This window comes from Stylophora pistillata, chromosome 3 (assembly GCF_964205215.1).
Source record: "Stylophora pistillata chromosome 3, jaStyPist1.2, whole genome shotgun sequence".
NCBI classification, from domain to species: Eukaryota; Metazoa; Cnidaria; class Anthozoa; order Scleractinia; family Pocilloporidae; genus Stylophora; species Stylophora pistillata.
In genome coordinates, this window is record NC_142521.1 from 26,039,105 (window position 1) to 26,059,938 (window position 20,834).

At 37.7% G+C, this 20,834-nt stretch overlaps 1 protein-coding gene and 1 long non-coding RNA gene across 3 annotated transcripts; both read left to right on the forward strand.

The window, feature by feature from the left end:
• Positions 1-3,301: 3,301 nt before the first annotated feature.
• Positions 3,302-5,913, forward strand: LOC148735306 (uncharacterized). 2 transcript variants are annotated; one of them, XR_015999498.1, is made up of 3 exons: positions 3,302-3,343; positions 3,477-4,171; positions 4,346-5,913. It is a non-coding gene; the product is annotated as an uncharacterized LOC148735306 (long non-coding RNA). The 2 variants fall into 2 exon arrangements; XR_015999499.1 differs by having other exon boundaries at positions 3,311-4,171.
• A 1,182-nt stretch (positions 5,914-7,095) lies between these two features.
• On the forward strand, positions 7,096-19,348 carry LOC148735307 (splicing factor 3A subunit 1-like). Its single transcript, XM_088752926.1, has 14 exons — positions 7,096-7,216; positions 8,767-8,805; positions 9,930-10,061; positions 10,907-10,944; positions 11,356-11,468; positions 11,903-11,981; positions 12,290-12,370; positions 12,478-12,540; positions 12,961-13,051; positions 13,949-14,020; positions 14,889-15,230; positions 15,786-16,020; positions 17,874-17,945; positions 19,210-19,348. Exons 1-14 carry the CDS (start codon positions 7,174-7,176, stop codon positions 19,268-19,270), a joined length of 1,461 nt encoding a protein of 486 aa, XP_088609052.1. The 5' UTR covers positions 7,096-7,173; the 3' UTR covers positions 19,271-19,348.
• Positions 19,349-20,834: the final 1,486 nt, after the last annotated feature.

Here is a 20,834-nt window from a genome sequence, read left to right on the forward strand (position 1 = left end):
TGAACTTTTCATACAAGAAGCCGAAATTGGAAGTATGCCAAAGAATGTAATTGATGATTTGAAGCAAAAACGAGAAGAACTGGAGACAGAAATCGTTGAACTTAACAGGCAGTTAGAGGAACAAAGCAGAAAAGTGTACGAGGTCTTGGTACAGCAAGTCGAGTTAGAGAGGAGGTCGGCGCTAATAGATAGGTTGGGGAACAAGGGGCAAAAAATTCAAAATGTATCAGAGAGGCAAGCACGAAGAAAGTTGACAGAAATAAGGTAAAAATATTTTCGTTTTTAGAAGTATGAGATGGTCTGTTAACCCATGAAATAACAAGAATCCATCACAAACTCACTACCTTAACCCGGGTGTGTACTTTAGGAATTTCTGGGTGGGGATATGCTGCTGGGATCCTGGAACCCTGAGGTTATACGAGAGCTAGTTAGGCTGAATTTTGCTACCCTATACTTGAGTAAACTCCCCAAATCCCCCCTATCCTAGAATAGCTGTTTTCCAGAAACTACTGAGGTCACTAGCACAGTCTAGCCAAAACAAAACCTTATACCACAATATAATGGCAATTCCTGGTTTCCTAAATCTAGATAAAGTCTTCAACAGTCAGTTTCGTGAAAAATGATACCCTATTCTAGACCCAAACACTCTGATTTATGTACCCTATCCTAGAGTAACCTGCTTGAAAACCATACCCATCACAGCAGCAGATCAAAGGCCATATATGCAAGAACCCCCTAAGACTCTAACCTACAAGAGACATTCACCCATAGGATGTCCAGAAAGAAAGGCCCAGGTATAACTGGGAAAGTTACACTGTAAAACATGGCATACAATCTTTTGAAAAATAAATTCTGTAATTGACCAAAAAATTGACTTTTAAAAAGAGTTGAAATAACTTATGAAATATTCAGCTTCTTAACCTAAACTGATTAACAATGTGGAAATATAGTTGTACGTTATTAATTTTGCTATCCTAACTTATTAACATTGCCCAGAACCAAAGGTGAAGCAGTACTCTGGTTTGCAGAAACCTATGGACTAATTCCTGGTAGTCTAAACTTGCACGATGTAGAAACTGGAGAGGCAATAACCATTCATTTCAAGGGTGTTCTGTATGAGTTAAAAATAAGTTTTGCATGAACAACAATTGAAGCAAGTCATTGTTTTGGTCATACAGCCTCCACAGATCGTATAGAAAGCAACAAAGATAAACCATCTCTATCAGGAACCACTCCTCAGAATGAACAGGTTCCCCTAAAACAGAGGAAGTATGAATCACTGCCAGATGATGAAAAAACTAAGGTCAAACACCTGGTTTATATACTGAACAGGTAATTTAATACCAATTAAGAGTTATACTTGACTCCAAATCATATCAGTTTTTTGTTTTTTTTTCTGTAACATCAATTTTCCCCTATGAAATAAACTATTCATATTTTGCCAGGTTTTGTATCTCACTTGAGGGTTATCATGAAATGTCCCAAGTGGTTGGTGGAAAGGATCTTTCCAGATCATACATAGTTGAAGGGTGCCAGGCATCCCTAGACAGTTTGTGGGACATTCAGAGGTCACCAGGGAAAGCACCAGGAGCAGAGTTGTCTTTCAAACAGCTATTGAAGCTGCAACTTCAGAGACATGTAAGATGTTAACAGTCATACATAAACTGTTCCAGGCAATGAGATTGTTGGCAAAGGAGACCATAGAGGATTTCAATACTTTTCCTTCATAACCAAAAAATTCATTGCCTGCATAAATTCTAGGTTTTAGCTAACAGGGTGGCCATATAATGATGTGGTGCCTAGGGCACTTCACTTTCGGACAAAATATATCTTTAATCAGAACCATTAATTTCTGCCTGCATGGAGACAGTCACCAATAAATGTGTGTATTATGGCTTGTTTAGTAGTGCATAAATTTTTATAGGAGGTACTTTTTATGCAGTCAGTTCTGTCTTAGGATGTTATACAAATTTCAATACTTGATCTCTCTCTCTCTTTCTCTCTTTTTACATATAAATATGAATATATTGTCTCTAGATTGAAGTTAATAACATTGAAGCTCCCGAGGATAAAGTCTTCAAGGTACTTTCAATATTACCATATCTTTTGATTTTATTTCCATTAAAAAATTCATTTCATATTTCCACTGTTAATCCAAGGACTATGTTACTAGAAGGCTAGTTTAATGTTCTTTCACAAGGTCAAGCTCAGTGGGGACGGAGCTGCTTTAACCCACAACGGTGGCCTTGTTGTTTTTTCGTTCTCACTGTTGGATGATGGGCAGGCTGTCATGTCCAGTTCAGGTAATATATTTATGTGCACATTTGGCACCATCTCTAGTGAAGGGAATGCCATTTATTACTAAATAAACATTGTTTACCTTTAATTTGTCCAGGAAATCATACAATCTCAGTGGTTAAATGTAAGGAGGACTATGATACTTTAAAAACCAGTCTCCAAAATGTCATTAAAGAAGTTAACTCTCTCTCAAAAGAAAAAGTCCTAGAAGTAGATGGAAAACAACTGAAAATACAGCTCTATCTTGGTGGTGACTACAAGGTAAGCAAATCCAGTAACCACCTTTTGAGAAGAGCACATACATGTATGTGGTTTATGCTTTTTTAACCTGTACTTTCTTAAAAAGCTAGTATAATTATAATTACAGCTTCACTTTTCATAATAAATTATCAATCCCTTCATCATTAATTCAAGCATAGAAAAAAAGGTAAAAAATTCTTTGAATAAAAATAATGTCATTAATATTGCAATACAAGTTTTTCAAGTTCAATATAAGGCATTCTCAGGAAAAATTAATTATTCACTGTTGTATATATCTTTTTTTTTCTTCCAGTTCCTTCTGCTCTGTATGGGTATGAAGGCTGCCACATGCAAAAATTCATGTATTTGGTGCACATGTAGTAATGAAGAAAGGTAATATCTGTGAGTCAAATACTATAACTTTATTGACACTTCCCTAGTGGGGCTTTCAGTGACAATACATAATTTACTTTAAAAGGTGATATACATAAATACTTACACAATAAATTCTCAATCACTGGATGTAGCCATTCATGCAATTACCAAACAGGCCTCAACAATTGCAACTCTCATTAATATTTAATTTCTATTATTTTACAGGAATGACCTCACCAAGCCATTGACTTTTTTCTTGAAAATGAAACGAAATTTAAACCCTGGATGGTATAAGGATCCCGGCTGCCGTGCACAGCCTCTTTTCGACATACCACTTGAAAGGGTCATGATTGATGAGCTCCACATGTTTCTACGGATTACAGATATCCTAGAGAAGGGAATTATCTATGATGTTATTAACTGGGATGAGGTAACTGAAATAAAGACTTGCCTTTAGTGTAAAGTCTACAGTGTAAATTAAAGCAAATTTGAACAACAGCAATCTGTTTTAATTTCTTGTACATTTATCGTGAACATAAAGAATAGATTTTATTGATACTTAGAGAGATGATTTCAAGAAATCAAGTAAAGAGCAGAGAGGAATACATCTGAAAACATTCCTTGAAGCTGTCAGAGAAGGTGGTGTATCCCTGTCAATTTGGACAGACAAACAAGGAAATTTAGACTGGACATCTCTTTTGGGAAATGAAAAGAAGAAACTGTTAACAAGCCTCCCCTCTAGATTCTCTTCCTTTCTACCTCCTGAGGTCTGTGAAAAGGTGACCAAACTGTGGAAAGTAAGTACAAATATATTATTTGGAGTTGATTTCCTTCTAAATCTTGCAGAATTTTAACTTGTCACCTGCTTTTTCATTTAGTTATTTGTTTTGTATTTTTTTAATATTGCATGTCTCATATACAGGATTTCAAAGAACTTTATGATGTGTTTGGAAGTTGGAGTCCATCTGAGAAAGATGTGCAGGATTTCCCAAGCAAGCTAATAATAAGGCCGTCAATATTTTGAGACAGTCTATGTCAGCTACCACTATACACTCTGACTGAAATATTTATTTCTATAACATTACTATATGTTTATCCTTTTCACTGTAGGTAAAGGAATGGGTTCTTCTGCTTTGCAGTTTGAAAGGGCCTGGATATGCCAAAGCAAACCCCATAACACCCTACATACACATTATGTTATGCCACCTTCCTAGTTTATTGCAAGAAATGGGATCTGTCAAGTCATTTACTGGCCAGGGTATGCATATTATAGTATAGCTATATCTCTACTACATCATACAACATGCAAAATACCTGTATTTAAGGATTTCAAGTTTCATTAACGTGTACAATGTAAGTGCCACACTTTTAATCCACTGGTAATCAATATTTTTTAAATCTTTCCTCTTTTTTTTTTTTTGTCATTTTGCAGGTGTGGAGAAGAAAAATGATGACATGCGAAAATACTTTCAAAGAAAATGTAATCGATGGGATAGTTGTCGCCAGATTTTGCTGGTAGAAAAAAGGATCGAGGTTTTGGAGCATGAGGGATGTGCGCGTGAACATAGAAAATACCAAAAAGGGATATCTCCTACTGGGAACAGGGAAAGAGTCTAGTGGCTAAGAACGCTGTTAAAAATTTTATTGCTGAAGCTTCACAAGCTCTTTCCACACAGCCATCCCTGTTGCCCTCAGGTTGTCAAAATTCCTGTACATCTACTTCAATCGCAAACCACAGCTGCCACCAGAACAGTGAATGTTACACCCTAAGTGACCTCAAGAAATTGCAAAAAAGAGAACTAGCTGCTATTTTTCAAATTAAATTAGGAAAACCTCCTTTAAAGAAAAAAAGGGTGGACATCATTTCAGATATAATGGCATGGCAAAATGGTAACTCTACCTGAAGCCCAGGTGGGGAAATACTCCCAGAAATATTGGGTGGGGGTGTGCAGCCCACCCCACAAAACCCTTACCCTATTTATGACCAAAATCTATGACTTTCACCACCCTATTTAGGACCTTACCTAAAATTCGATACCCTATTTAAAGCAGTTGATCTAAACATTACTTATGAAGAACTATAGTTGATGGTCTTGTTGATAATATGAAAAAGTAGTTTTTTTTTAAAAAAAAACATACTTAAATCAAGACCAAAGTATAAAAACCATACCCTATTTCTGACGAAAGTGGCCAAAACCAATACCCTATTTACAACCAAAACGACTGAAAAACCATACCCCTTGGGGCCGCACATACCTATACAGCCCATACAAGAGGAACCCCCTTGGAACTTGAAAGTTCTGTCTTTCAGTGTGTATCTAAAAGTATTCAAATGTAACAAAGTGAAAGTCAAATAGTATTTTAACCAGTTCCAACCATTTAAAGTTTAAAGTTCATTGTACTAAGAAAGATGTAAAGTTACAAAACAAACTTGTCTGGATACTTTGCGTTGTCTTATTGCATTTCTTTTCAGTTCCAAATTTTTTTGAGGAGAAATCATGTCTATATACAGAACTAAGCATTTGATTAATTCTAGCATTTAGATTATTGAGCCTTAATGACAAGTGTGCATGTTAGGTATATCAGAAGATAAGATCTTAAGATAAAACTCATTTGATAAGGGTGTGATACTCTATAACATGTAACCAAACAGAGAATGAACACGGACTTTGGCACGAGATAACGGCGAATTACGACGAAATCGTCGTCATTTGTAGTTCAAAGAAGTTTTTTCCACAGGAAATAATACTATGAATCTCCATCTCTCTTGTTATTATGAGTGGAAGCAAAGACATGTTGCAAAACACAGGCAGCATACGGCAAAGGAGGATTAGGGCACGAACAATGAAAGTTAATTCACTTTACCACTTTCTAAACAGGAACAAGTATCTGTTATACAGATTGGTGAACACCTGCCGTTTTTGCCTCCAATTAAAGAAATCTTTGTGAAAAGCAGGAATGCAAAATTAGTCGTGCTGTGTATTCGATGGTTTTCATTCAAAGGCGTTGACTTCGCAATATCGATAGCAAATGTATATCAAGCACAACGAATATATCGTCAAGTGTAAAATGCAACTTGTGCATGATTCTGTACATACATGCTAGACATTTACCAACATCAGAGTTGCAAATTTTGCAAGCCTTAGTTAGCGTGATGTTTTCCGTTTGTGGCTAATTCGAAATTATCTCTACGACATTGTGTTTACTAGAAAACATAAAAATGGAAGTGATGGTTAGAGAACTTTGTCTGAAGTACACTCGAAATAATCTGATAAAGCCCGAAGATAAGGAATTTTTTAGTCGAGTGTCTAAAATATCTCGGGGTTGGATACTTTTGATGTAGTGAAAAGCTCGTCGTGATTTATCTTTAAAAAAAAAAACATTACCAGCAACCTACTCATCCAATTAGAACGGAGAGTGATATCACACTTGCGACTTGTTTGTCGGCACTTTTTTCCCGACTTGGCGGTAAACATGTATTTATTTTGATTCATCAGTGGCTCTACTGTTTGTTATAAGCTGCCCATGTTGATACCTGCGTTTCTTAAAAGCGCGGTAAAGTTGCCAGATACAGTTCTTCAACCACGTGCGCTGAAATTTAATTTAATAACCTCCATTGACTCGAATTCTCCATAGTTTGGATCTTCAGCTCTCGAAAAGTATATTCCTATAATTCAACCTTCGATAACTTTAGCCAGATGAGAAGTCGGTCGAAATGAACACTGTGGTTCCTGAAAACATTGAATTTATTTTGAACCAGCCGCGCATTTTTCGTTTTTGCTTCCTTGGACAACAGAAACGTGTCAAGTGCGTTAACTGACCCTTATGTTGCATTAAAAACTCGGGTAGGGTACAGTACTTTGTTTCTCTTTTTTTACATAAAGCTTTCAACGCTTAAATGTCACTGAATCCTTTTCTTGATTCAAAACTGTTACATTCTCAGCTGGACCTCGCTGTATTCTGATTGAATTTAACAAGAATGTACTTTATAAATGAAAATACAGTGACTACCTTTCTCCCTTATTTCCGATAATTTTCCCTCTTTCTCTGAATCGAACGTCGGATCACATATTTTTTAAAATTCTCCTTATTTATATTTATAGCGGAAATTCGCTCGTAAGAAGTCTGGAGCAAGACAGCTATTCGTAGCCTCGACATCATGCATGGGTAGAATTTGCTGACCTCGTTGTCATGCAAAAAGATGGCCGCCGCGTGAAGGAATAGCGTTCTGAGTTGTTGCAGTAATCTTCTACTCACAGGATGCCGGCCATCGGAGTTATTTACCCTCCAACGGAGGTGAGAAGTATCTTTCCTTGTGTAGACAACGTTTTGTGGTCACTTGGTGGCGAGAATACGGTGAGGCATTTCCAACTTTGTCTTTCCCTAATTAGACGTCACGTTGTAGGAAGACTGATCATAATTATTGTCTCGTTGCTTTCATTTTGGAAAGATCAAACGAAATGAAAATTATGTCCTTTCAGAAAAAATCCTGTGACAGATGATAGTTTCAATGCTGCTATATAGTGTGGTGCAGAACTTCAAGTTGACGTGCATGACTACATGTAAATATGTGACCAGGCACAGGATTTCGTACACTAACGCTTTTCCGTTAAACGGGTAAAAATAAACGGTTTGCAAACGGATAGTAAACGGGTAGTAAGAGCGTTTAAACGGTTTGCATGTCCGTTTAAACGAATAGTCCAAAGCGTTAAACGGTAGAGCAAAGTCCAAAAATGGATTCCGTAAACCGTTAAACGGCCGACAAAAAAAATAAACGGATGGCTTAAAACGTTAAACGGTTGAACAGCATCTATAAAATATTTTATGGATAGCTCAAAACGTTAAATGGATGGACAAAAACCTTGAACGAATGAGGAGGGCTAAAGAACGGCGGAAAGTCATGCACATATCGATCAGAAACCGTTGCGAACAATGATACGAATTGTTCATGCGGAACACTGACGTTTCATACTAATAATATTCGACCGACAACGATAGAAAACTAAGTAGAATGAAATTACTAGCCTGCAATTAAACTATCCACTGGCGAGTGAAGCGAGCCGAGAGCGAGTCTCACCCTGGAGAGCTCGCAATGCGTTTGAAAATTTGTATAAGCAGAGGAAGGAATCTCTCAATCATACCATGTGGACTGAACATTCTCGATAGAAAGAAAATAGAGTTGAGAAGCAAAGTCGTTTTTTTTTTTCATGTTCCTACATTGTTTCTTCTACGTATTGACTGAAATGAAAACGCACTATCAAGTGAAAACGTTAAGAAATGCCGCTGATTTTGTAGATTTCACCGTCGGTTAATTGAAACAATTTTGCATGCGCATGTAACAAAACTCAACTTTCTTTCGCTCGTGTTTCATCTTGCGTTCGATTTTGTAAAGTAATGTGTAATTACAGCTTTTATAAAGCAATTTCCGTTTCCTTTCAATCGACGGAATTAAAAGATGAGAAACTGGATAGCCAGGGATTTTGTAAATTTTGCCGTACACGTCAATCGAAATAAATTTGCATAATCATGAAAACAAATCTCGCTCTCCTCGTTAAACGGATGCAAGTAACTGTTAAACGGATGTATTTTATTTTAAACAGATAGGTTAACCGTTTAAACGTTTCGTCGAAAACGTTAAACGGATGAAGAAAGCGTTTAAACGCTTTAATGATCCGTTTTAAACGGATAGTAAACGGATTGATTCGTTAAACGGTAAAGCGTTAGTGTACGAAATCCTGTGCACGGTCACATATATTTCAGAACGAAGCAAAGCTCTTTCGTAACTGGTCGGTAATGAGAGCATTATTCAAAGTAGTTATATAAAATACACGTAAACCTTAACTTAAGGTTCAGATATCGTTGACAAGACTGCGAGCTTTGTTGCCAGGAACGGTGAGTAGCAACACATATGTAAAATAACAAGTATTGATCAGTATATCGACACTACGGTAACAGTAGACGTGAGAATTCAAATTACTATATTTGCATGTGTGGATCATACACGTGTGTATACTGTAGTTGTAAATCTGTGACAGATAAGAGTGGAGTCTTGTTTGGTCCATAGGTATTTGATTAGCTAGATGACCATAAATAACTTTGTTATTACAAGTTTGACAAAAAAACTCCCTAAATAGAGCAACTTTTGATTTGGTGTCATATGACACTAAAGGAAAGAATCTCAAGGAGAGAAGAGAAGAGAAGAACTCTAAGTAAGAACCATACAGTCACCACACTGACCTGCTCTACTTCAAGGAAATGTGGTGATCAGCTGGCATTTGGTTTTAGTTTTGGACTAGATCAGTCGGGAGGGAGAACAAGTTTTCTTGAGTAGTCACAGAACAAAGTAAAGTAAAAAACAATGTAATACCAAATTATTTTTGACACTCAATGGAACAGCATTTGTCTCTGTGTGATTTAAATGCATCCCAACAAAGAGATATTTTACAGCACAGAGCTCTGTCTGTTCAGTAACAGTGTTCAGGGAAAAAGATGATTCTAAAATGAAACTGGTATCCTTTGTGGTGATCAGGGATTGTAGATGGTAGAATTCTACGGTGATCATGCAGAATTCTCTGTTTAACAGATCAATTCTGTGTTGGCATGTATCTGTTTAGTAGTAGATCATTGATGATTTTGAAATGTGGCCAGAACAAGAAAGTGGTTCTTACCACAGTTGCTTGTGGTGTCATCACTGATCCATTGCTGAACAGATACATGCACATGGAAACATGGAATCCATTTGTTTTATTTTAAAAAGTAAAATTTTGTCGATGGTGACATCATCTATGCAGTAGTTCAGGAACATATCATAGATAAGAACCAATTAAAATGCATGTATTCTCTAGCTTATTATATAGCTAAATTTTGATGCACTGAGTTATTTTGTTCTGCAATATGGAGAACATCCTCCAGTTACTTTTCACCATTCTAAAACCACTACATTTGATGATTTTATTGCTTTGAGAAAAGTGGATTGTGTAAGTAATTATTGTGTTACTGTTATCTATTTGTTGCAGGACCTGAATTTGAATCGCGAATCAGACAGAATGAAATAAACAATCCAAAGTTTAATTTCCTGAATCCTGGAGACCCCTACCATGCATACTTCCAACCAAAAGTTACAGAAATTAAAGAGCAGGATGACAAAGGTGAGAGATAGGAACATGATACATCAGGTCCACTTTTATAGTTTGAAAAGAAAAAGAGGATCGTAAGGATGAACAGTATGTGTTACAGGTATATTATGATATGCAGTAATGTAGAAGTAGCCATTTACAGTCTGAACTTGTCTTTGGAAGAGGGCTTGGATGTTGTAGTAAGAAGAGCTGTAACATTCCATTGACATGACCCAGGTCTGATCCAGGTCTGATTTTTGGAGCAAGGGTCTCACATTGATTGAGTTTTTTTGGTCCCTGCATGTATCTTTGTTGCCAAGGGTTTTTCTGTGGATCCTTTAGTTTTTTCCTTGCAGAAGAGCCAACTCTGCCTACACTTATTTTTACCTGGAATTATTGGGACCATTTTTTTTCTACACATTGGTCCCACTGTCTTTACATTTTCTTTCTTTTTTTTTTTTTGTACAGTGTATCTATGTCTTGTGTTTATCTGTACTTCAAACTAGTTTATAAGGTTTTATCTTCTGATTGCTGCTGTAGTGTGTAGTTATCTTCTTCTTCCCTCATTTCAAACCACACTAAGTGGAATTTCCTTTATTGGGTATTGGATATTCTATATGCATTTAATAACAAATATTTGTTTTTGCATTTTTAAACACGCAATCGGTGAAAAATAATTATTACCCTCCCAGTGATACAGTGTAGATCGATATAACAGTAATTATATTTTAACAACAGCAAAGCAAACTAGATTTGGACCTGTAATTGCTTTGGAACTTAATTTGTCATACATGTATATGTAGTTTGGTCTGCTATAATATAATTAATAAATTTTGTGATACTTTAATGCATTAAATTGATCATAAACCATTTATCAGAACTGGAGGTCATCCCAGCAGCTCCTGTTCCACAAAAGGTAGGAACATTTTTTAAGGATCTTTATGACCCTTATTGACTCTTTCACTTCTGAGATCTGAGAACAAATTCTCCAAATGAAAGCTACATAGTGTAGATCTGTTGTGGATTAATCTTGAGAATTCGTTGTTACAGCCTACTGTGTTAGTCACTTGTACAGTAAGTGGACAGTCTTGGAGTGAAACTCAATACTCCATTCTCCAAAGTTTCAATTACAAAGTTTTGAGGCTCAAGTTGGTGATTTGTAGAGCAAGTTGTGTCAACTAAATCTTTCCAGCCTCCAGATGATCAAAATGGTTGCAGCTTGGTAAAACTTGAGATGGTTATATCCATTGTCAATTTTGAAGCATGCTCAAGGAATGCATTACTGTTACATTGACCTCATTTTAACTCTGTTTGTGTTTGGTTTCAGCCAAAACCATTGATGCAGATACCAGTGGCAATTTCAGAGCCACCTGTACCCAAAGAACCTCCCCCTGATTTTGAATTTATGGCTGATCCACCTTCCATATCTGCATTAGATCTGTGAGTAATAAAATACCTTCATATATGCTTTTCTTTTATTTTCAGAATTCTCTGGGGTAAAATCAGTAACCTTGGGTATATTTTACCATAAATTGTTCTTTACATGTATTAGTAAAGTTGAATTCAACTATAATCTGTTTATACTGAAAACCTGATGGCATGTTAAATATTTCTGTTCAGTTTGTATTGATGCAAGATACATATGCTTGTAGCCTAGCCTTCTGAAATTTTCTCCTTAAGGTACTGTTACAGTATTGGAAATTATTGAATTCTATGATAATATCAACCTGGGAATACTTTTTGATTCAACACCATATTCTAAAAGCAAAAATAAGGAAAAGCACAGGAAGACAGTGTAGAGAATTGATATAGAACGATGTAGGTCTTTCATGGTAATTTCAAGTCATCATTTTTTATCCCTTTTAAACACACAGGAATATTGTAAAACTAACTGCACAGTTTGTGGCAAGGAATGGGTGTCAGTTCCCAACCAATCTCATGAACCGAGAGCAAGTATGTTTGCCATAAGACACTTTACTATCATGAGACAATTCAGTTGTATACAATAGCTAAAATTATTATATTTTTCATTTAGTAGAGTGTAAGTGAACTATAGTTGATCAATCAAGACCAATCAGCAGATCCATAGGGAAAAGGCTGGTGTAAACCAGTGATCAGTATAAATACACTGTGAATGATAATGAGAGAATCACTTCTCTTACTAGAGTGAAAAATAATGATATATCTAACAGTTGTACATGTAGATTGCTTTTTGAAACAGCCATTGTGACTTGCAGTCACAATCATTATTTTTATTACAGAGAAACTATCAGTTTGACTTCTTACCACCACAGCACAGTTTGTTCAACTACTTCACCAAGCTTGTGGAACAGTATACGAAGGTGAGACTTGTTTAGTGATGTTTTGTTTCAAACTATTTTCACACAAACACACTCATGTACTGCAGTGGGTGTTGTAACCAGGTTCAATAAATCTTTTATCTCATCAGTTCTTAATTCCCCCAAGTGATATAAAAAAGAAGTTGCAAAAGGATGCCTACAAACCCGAAGAGGTATCACAAAAATCTTCTACACTTAAATAGAGTTAATATCAATTTTTTAACAATGATTTGTTGCTAAGTGAATTGTAATCCTCTTTCGTTTGGGAAAATTAGTAGTCAGTATATTAATCTTCCACCCAGAAATATGTAGTTCAAATGTCTGAAAGTTAACTTTCTTCCATATTGTAATTTTTTTTGGGGGGAGGGGGGTGGGTATATTTTTGTGATACACTACATTCGTATGTACCACATAAAAACTGGAAAGGAGACAGGCTCCCCTCATATATAATCAGTTATATTCACTAGCATATTCAATACATCAGTGGGCTGTCTTGGTGTAATTAATAGAAAACTGCCAGTCTGTCTGTGGACAAGGTTTTTTTGTATTTCAGTTATCAGTCAGAGTAGCTGACATACTTTGCATCTTCTTAGATTCTGGATCGTGTCATGTATCGTGTGGAGTGGATTAAGCAGCAAGAGAGAGAAAAAAAGAAATTGGAGGATGAAAAAGAAAAAGAAAGAGGTTGGTATCTTTGTGATTAACAATAGCGGTATATTTTAGAAAGCACCATGAAACTCAAAATCTTTGAAAATTTGGAAATGACAGGAATAGCTTGTTATACGGAAACATTTTTGTAAACTTTTGCAAGAATGATACGATGAATATATGAAGTTCATATATTTTGAACTGCGGTTATAGATACGTATGATGCATGATCCTCACAGTAGAGAGCGCTATTTATGCAATAGCGAAAATCAGACCTGAAAAAAATCAGGCCTGTACGGGATTCGAACCACTGACTTCTGCGATACTAGTGCAGCGCTCTAAAATAGTGCAGCGCTCTATTTTAGAGCGCTGCACTAGTATCGCAGAGGTCAGTGGTTCGAATCCCGTACAGGCCTGATTTTTTTTCAGATCTGATTTTCGCTATTGCATAAATAGCGCTCTCTACTGCGAGGATCGTGCATCGTACATTTTGCAAGATTGATCACAATTCTGCTGCACCTTGAAAGTTGCAGGTCAGTGCAACTCGCTCATATTATGTGACTCTTTGAAAGATATATTCATGTACATGTGCATGTCGTTTGAAGGACAGACAGCCAAGAGGGTGTGGTTCTCTTTGAGCATTTGGTTTCTGTTCTAGATCCAACTGTGGCAACGAAGTTCTTTTTTCAAAGAATTTTACACTTTTGTTGCATTTTTATGCGAAGTACTTGTAATTTGTTCTGAGTGTGGTAGTTATTAAAGCCTCTCTTGTTTATGAAATCTTTTCTTGCTCTTGGTGAACTGCAGGCCGGGGTAATTACTATGTGTGTGTGTTCCTTAAAATTTCTCCACAGGCTTAAAGTTGATATGCATTGCTCAATTGTATGGGAATGAACTATTCCTAAACTGATTATTTTCCTTCTTCAAATTTAGTTGCACTTGCATCAGTGGACTGGCATGACTTTGTTGTGGTGGAAACAGTGGACTTCAAAGACAACGAAACAGGTTGGTTACGCACTTTACAATTCTACCAGGGTTGAACCCTTTAACTCCCAGAGGTGTCTAACATCCACCACTTCTCCCTTTGGTATCCATACATTATTAAAAACTGGATCATTGGATAATGCAATTCAAGACTTTTTATTGGTTTAGCCATTATGGTATATGAGCCAATATACTCACTTTACAATTCTACGAGGGTTGAACCCTTTAACTCTCAGAAGTGTCAAACATAGAACTTCTCCCTTTGGTATTCATACATTATCCAGTAAACAGGTTGGGAGCCATTACTCAAACTCATCTGTTCGAATTTTTTATCTTGATCTACATGTACAGGTGTACTACCAAATTGTCTTACTAATTTACAGGGAAACATGTGGTAGCTACAAGGGAGATTTAACATTCAGATTTTGAGAGTTATAGTGTAGGTTGTGATAAATTTAAATTTGATAGTTGCTTTAATGTTTCATGTTCTTTTCGAGGCCAAAACTGAAAAGTTTATCATTACTGTTTGTAGGATGATGGTTCTACGCCAGATGATATGGAAGTCAACATGGATGTGGAGATGGAAGTCGATGAACCAGAGCCGCCATTGTTACAAGTTCCTCCACCTCCCCCTCCTATGAAGGAGCCAACTGGGGTAAGACAATCCTATCTTAAGTTACTACCTACAGTGCTTGTACCTTTTCATCAACCTACATAGTACCTACACCCTCGTCGGCATCCGCTTATGAGAAAGTTCAAATATCAAATTTTGGACGGGGATTGAAACAAGACTTTGTGAAGGAGAATGGGAGAAGAGTTGTTTACATACGAGGTTGTCCGCAAAAGCGTTTAGTGTGTTTGTTTTAGTGTTTATGACTCTTTTGCAAAGACTTTGACGGCCATGTTGTTTTAATCTTCTTGAAAAGCACAGACATCAATGAGTTACCTCTTCCACCGTTGCCCTTGGAGCCCGGCCCCAAACCGCCCCTACCTCCCACGGCCCCTGGATCGAACATCCAACTCCGGAGAAATTATGATCCTAAGGCTCCTAAAGCGCCTGCACCCCTGGCACAGACGAACAAGTTCCTGATCTCACCAATTACAGGCGAGCGGGTCCCTGCAGAGAACATGGCTGAGCACATGAAGATTAGTCTGTTGGATCCACGCTGGAGGGAGCAGAGAGACAGGGTGATGCAGGAGAAGAAAGAGCAGGAACAAGTGTTTGCCGAAGGTAAAAGAATTGCTAATGGTCATTCAATCTGCTCGGTGTGAATACGCTATGAGGTTAAAACAAGAAAAATAGAAGGGGAGGGGGGAGGGTCGTTTTACTAAAGCTATTTTTGGAAAAGACTATTGACTGGAAGTCTGTTTTCTGAGACGCCTGTGTCAAGGCACTGTGAGGCCATCTCAGATTAATTATTGTGCCTGAAAACAATATGATTACGAAGAGCATAGAGTCGAAAACGAGTTTGGAAAGTAGGTAATTTTTTTTTCTCGAGCGAGATCTCGCGGAGCAGACGTCTCGGTGAAATTCCAAAGCCCAAAACAATTTCAGTAGAATCGACGTTCGTTTGATCTTTGGCGTCTGGAAGTTTATCAAGCTTGTTCCGTCCAAGTTGTTAGCTAATCTTTTTTTTTTTTTGTTTCCTTTTTCAACCTCTCCGTCTTCTCTCTTTCTCTGTGTGTTTTATTGACCATGACAAAGCCTAGACAAAAAGTCTTGGCTAAATTCTGGCCATTTTGAATTTCTTTGGATGCCTAAAGCATACTTCCATTTGTCTGCCAGGTATGTCAATTGGAAGCAGTCTGAAGCAGCTGGCCGAGCGCCGTACCGACATCTTTGGAGCTGGTGACGAAGAAACTGTCATCGGTAAGAAGATCGGGGAAGAAGACATCCGAAAACCAGAGAAGGTCACATGGGATGGTCACACTGCTTCCATGGCGGCCACGTCACGCTTGGCTCAACAAGGCGTGACAATTGGACAACAGATCGAGGCCATACACAAATCGAAGGGACTCACGTGAGTATGAACTTAACTCTATGCTCCATGTTGCGCAAGATTTCCGTCAGCGGGCATATAAGTTGTTTCAAGAAGCAACAGTTTGCGAGTGCGAATCAAACCTCGTTTCTGTGTTATCTGCCGAAGCCTTTGGCTTTGGCAGATACCTCAGACCTCAGTTTTGATAATTCATGAAATCTTGCTCAACCTCATCCAATGATTACTTATAACAATCCATCGAATATTTTTGCTCACGTGCGATTGGTCTTTGCGAGACCGAATATTCCTAAGTTAAATCTGGTGAAAAGGCGAGGATATACGTCAAGTGATATTCCCAATTTTCACACCTTACCTCTAACACGATAAAAGCGTTCGTTAGCAAACTTTTAAATCAGGAAGAGACAGCGTTTAGCCATCGTTACAGGAGATTGGACATGTTTGTTTGTTTATGAAAGTCGTACCAGATAACACTGAAAAATAAACATCCCACTCAGCAAAATGTGGGGTTTTGGTAGACATTTTTCCCACGCATCGAAAAATATTTGAAAGGATGTTAAACACAGTAGCCTCCAGTTGGCGCGAACATATGCTTATATCTTTGTCCTTGGACATTATCTGTTCCTCTAAGCTCACAGTTTTCTTCTAACTTCGCTCTCAGAAAACTATCCTCATCTCTTAAAAGATAATGTGCGCGGACAAATAATAATAATAATAATAATAATAATAATAATAATAATAATAACTTTTATTTAATATCCGAGCTATTGTTAACTTGGTCGGCCAAGAGGACCGCCAAGGAAAAAAACCCTAAGGAACATTTTCGAGTCTGGGTCACTGCTTTAACTAAACGGTTCAGCCTTCGGTATCTACAACTATTTTTGATCCTTTTTTAAAAATTTTTAGCGACTGAGCTTTATTTGATCGTTCTGGTGAAAGAAAGCCATTACTCGATTCCATTACGCATTTATTAAAACCACCAGTCAGTAATTGACACATTTTCAGTGATACCTCTTTGTGATAGCGTACTCGCGGACTCGCATTAGCGCTGCTACACTAGAATATCGCACTCGCGAAACCCATGGAAGGTTTAAACCTCCTGCTATCAAGCAAGACGGGCCAACCTGACTCTTCCAGGCTTCACGAGATGTTCTCACAGGAGCGCTAATGAAAGCTTGCTCACTTTTCTCTCCTTTTCCCTACCTTTGTGAGACTGCTATATGAAAGCACCTCTAGGTGTCTGTCTTGTACAGTGTGCATTGATTTCTTTTTTTTTTCCAGCCTTTGTTTTCCGTCTACTCTTAAAGACCTTCCAACAACTTCTTTCATTTTTTATCTTTAGGTATACCGCCCCCTCCAGCCCCGGGCGGTCTCCCGCGCATGCCGCCCCCGCCGTTTGTTAACCCCAGTCCGCCTGTTGCACCTCCCCCGCTCAATAAGCGAGATATGGACGGAGATGACGCAGCTGGTAAGAAGTCCAGAACTGAGCCGGCTGAAGCGAATCTTGTTCCTGAGGATCAATTCCTTTCCTCCAACCCTAACCCGGTCACCTTTGGTGTCCAGATCCCTAACATGCCCGATAAGTCCGAGTGGAAATTGGACGGCAGCACAGTTCGTCTTACTTTGCCGTTAAGTGTGGGTCTGGTACCGAGAGAAGTGCATGTCCGCGCGAGAAAGCTGGCAAATTAACTCAGAATAATTCGAAAACTTAGCTTTCATCAAAAGGACTATTTCGGGAAGCAGACCCTGTAAATTTAAACCTCAGCTCTCCCAGTGCTAACTCCATCTTTTTTTTCCTGACCGCTTTAATTTCTTACACCTTGCTATTTTTCTTTACAATTTTTCAGTGCTATTTTGTTTTGTTTATTTCTCGCTAGATTTCTGTCATCAAGGCTAAACTGCACGAGATTACTGGTATGCCAGCTGGAAAGAAGAAACTACAGCTTGGGGTGAGGGTTTCTTCAATCTCCCTGTATAGCTAGATACAGTGGGAAAACAGTTATTAGTTGAATGATCTTCCTTTATACACGAGCAAGTTTTTTCTTGACTGCATAGATGGAAAATCAAGTTTCTCTTGGGTAAGTTGGCTCGTCTAATACCAGGTTTTCGACGACGAGACCTTTCAAGAATAAGAAGTGATAACAAGGAAATTTGCTAGAGTAGATAACTCAATAAAGTAACCGTTACCAATGATATGACAAGGTTTTTAATGAAATTATGCTGCATCAGGTTTTCCTAGAGTGTTTTTTTATTAGATTACTTAGCTAATGTGCACGGTGCTCTCGTGGGTCACAGCTTTTAAGTAGATTCAAGCAAAAGTCAAGAAAAATTTCCATCTTGTTTTTTGTGCGAACTGTTGACCTCTCTTAAAAATCTTCATGGATAAATTACAGTAGAATTAAACTCCACGTTCTGACCATATACGCCATGCACGCCCATACATCTGACAACTGTAACGTGAAAGTCACGAAGTCTCGTGCGACCTCCCAAATAGTTTTAGTAGGCGATAGATTAGCAGGTTTATCTCTTTAAACTGATCCGGTGATGAAGCTTATTCACCGCGTTGAGGATCCGCCTACGACTAGACATACATTTATTAACGTCTGCTCAAGTACAAATATTGACTTAAGAGAAAAGAGCAAACACTTGCTTAACAGTTCATAGCCGGTACTAAAAGCGAATTGGTTTAATATGGCTGCTTTCACTTCCCTTAAACTGTTGTACTCGTTCAATTTCTCATTGAATTCCTTATTCTGAAATTCGTGTCAGAAACAAGTCGCCAAAGAGTCCACTGTTTCGCTTGTTTTCTTTTCTTTCTCTTTCTGTGGTCAAGTGCTTACTGAGGCTTTTTTTTTTGTTTTGTTTCATTCTTTGTACATTCGTTTTTGTGAAGCACGGGAGAAATTTAAACACGATCTTTTTGTGTTGCATACATCTGACAGGTCATATCAGCGTTATAATTTAGCAATTTTGACGGGAAAGAGAAGTGTTTGTTAGTCTATCTTTCAATTTTCCTAGTGGTAGAGTAGAATAGAACTAAGGATGAAAGCAGATCAGACAGTTTAAAGCAGCGAGGTTTTTGTCAACCTTTCAATAATTTCATTCTATTTTCGACCACATCTATCCAAAGTTTTGGGACAGGACGAACTTCAATATGCCAATTCGTCTCTCATTTTCTGTAAATCCTTAAATATGTCTTCTTGCCTCTTTTAGGGAATTTTCATCAAAGATTCCAACTCGTTGGCATATTACAATGTCACTCCAGCCAGTGTAGTGCAGCTACAACTCAAAGAACGTGGTGGACGAAAGAAATAAAAGACTTCGCCGTCTCAGAGGCCGAAAAGTTGCCTGATTCGTTCTGTTGTTTATGTCTTACTGCAACTGTTTATACAAGTGTAGCCCCGTCTCCGTAAGTCAACTCCTCCAGTGAGCGCCACATGTAGAACCACAAATATCCAGTAAGCTTCCTCCCTACTCTTTATTAAACCTCTCTCCACTTTCTGTACCCTAAAGAGAAACTCCAAGTAGTAATGGGTAGTTATGTTGTTTCCCATTTAGACTAGGTTTACACTAGAGGAAATTGTTCCGGATTCATAATGAATCCGAAACGTTTTAGTACTGGATTAATGTTGTCGTTTACACGAAAGTGGACGAATCCGAAATAAAAACTCCCCGGTTTGGTCGTGTCTCCGGAGATTTTGAATCCGGAATTTAAAGAGGCAACTTTGAATCCGATAACTTTTGAATCCGGAAAGTTTTGTCGTGGAACCGCATAATTTGTGTGGAAGATCGTGATGAGATCCTAAGGAAAGGATCCGTAACTGTTACTCTGTTTTTAGGTTACTGTGCCTCGAAAAATATGATGTCTCTTAAGTTACCAAGATCAGCTTATTCTGCAAAGGAAATACGACGGTGTCCTGCAATGGATCCATGGGGAGTATCCGTGATTTTCATTATTTCTGCGGTAACCAAGTCTAATCACTTCAATCTTAGGTGTATTTCTTCCGCACCCCGATCATTCCAAATATCCTTTGGAAGGCACTTTTTTCTCTCCCGTGTTTCATTCTTTGATTATAACTTCCCCATTTCGTTACCAGAAAAAGAGCAAAGGGGATTTCCCTTCTATCAGCCTATCTTTTATTGGTAAAAGAAAAGAATAGCAAAGACTACGATTGCACTGAAAAATTGACCAATTTAATAATTTCTTTGCTGTACAAAAAATATATTGCAGTTTATATGCCTTTCTAAAAGTATGAAAGAAGTTCAATGAAATATGTCGGATAGTGCTATTGTAGAAAATGTTATGTTTTCTATTAAACGTCTCAAAGAGAGCTAAATGAAATGTTTCTGACCTGTACACATACACGGCTTAATCCTTAAGACTTTTCGGTAGCGTTTTACGAAAGTGATATTTTGTAAACAAAGGCTACACTCAACTTTTCTATCACCTTTACACCTAAGAGAAAACACTTTTCAAACCTGTTTTATTAAACATTGTTTAAATTTATTTTTCGTAGGAGTTTCTGGAACTGATGTTTGTCGTTTTCTGTTACTGATTTTCATTCAGTTAAACCTGGTTTCACTGAACATGTTTTGTGGCTTTAAATGGGACACTGGACAGTTTTACGGAGGGTCCATGAAAGATTGCTATTTCGGATCTAACCTTTTCTTGCAGAATTTGTGAAAGGTGGCTGTTTCATTCAAAGAAGAAAATTAGGTCGTTCCTGATATTGCACATGTAACTGTCTTCAGGAACGCTTCAGTTTGAGTGTGTTTATGGCACATATACAACCAGGTGGAGACTCTTATACGAGACATGTAAATGTGAAAATAAAGGT

What these genes read in the sequence shown, in the direction of transcription:
- LOC148735307 (XM_088752926.1), top strand. Translation starts at nt 7,174, where the DNA reads ATGCCGGCCATCGGAGTTATTTACCCTCCAACGGAGGTGAGAA. An exon ending in CAGCTCCTGTTCCACAAAAG is followed by an intron (nt 10,945 to 11,355) that starts GTAGGAACATTT and finishes GTTTGGTTTCAG; the next exon opens with CCAAAACCATTGATGCAGAT. An exon ending in ATCTCATGAACCGAGAGCAA is followed by an intron (nt 11,982 to 12,289) that starts GTATGTTTGCCA and finishes TTTTTATTACAG; the next exon opens with AGAAACTATCAGTTTGACTT.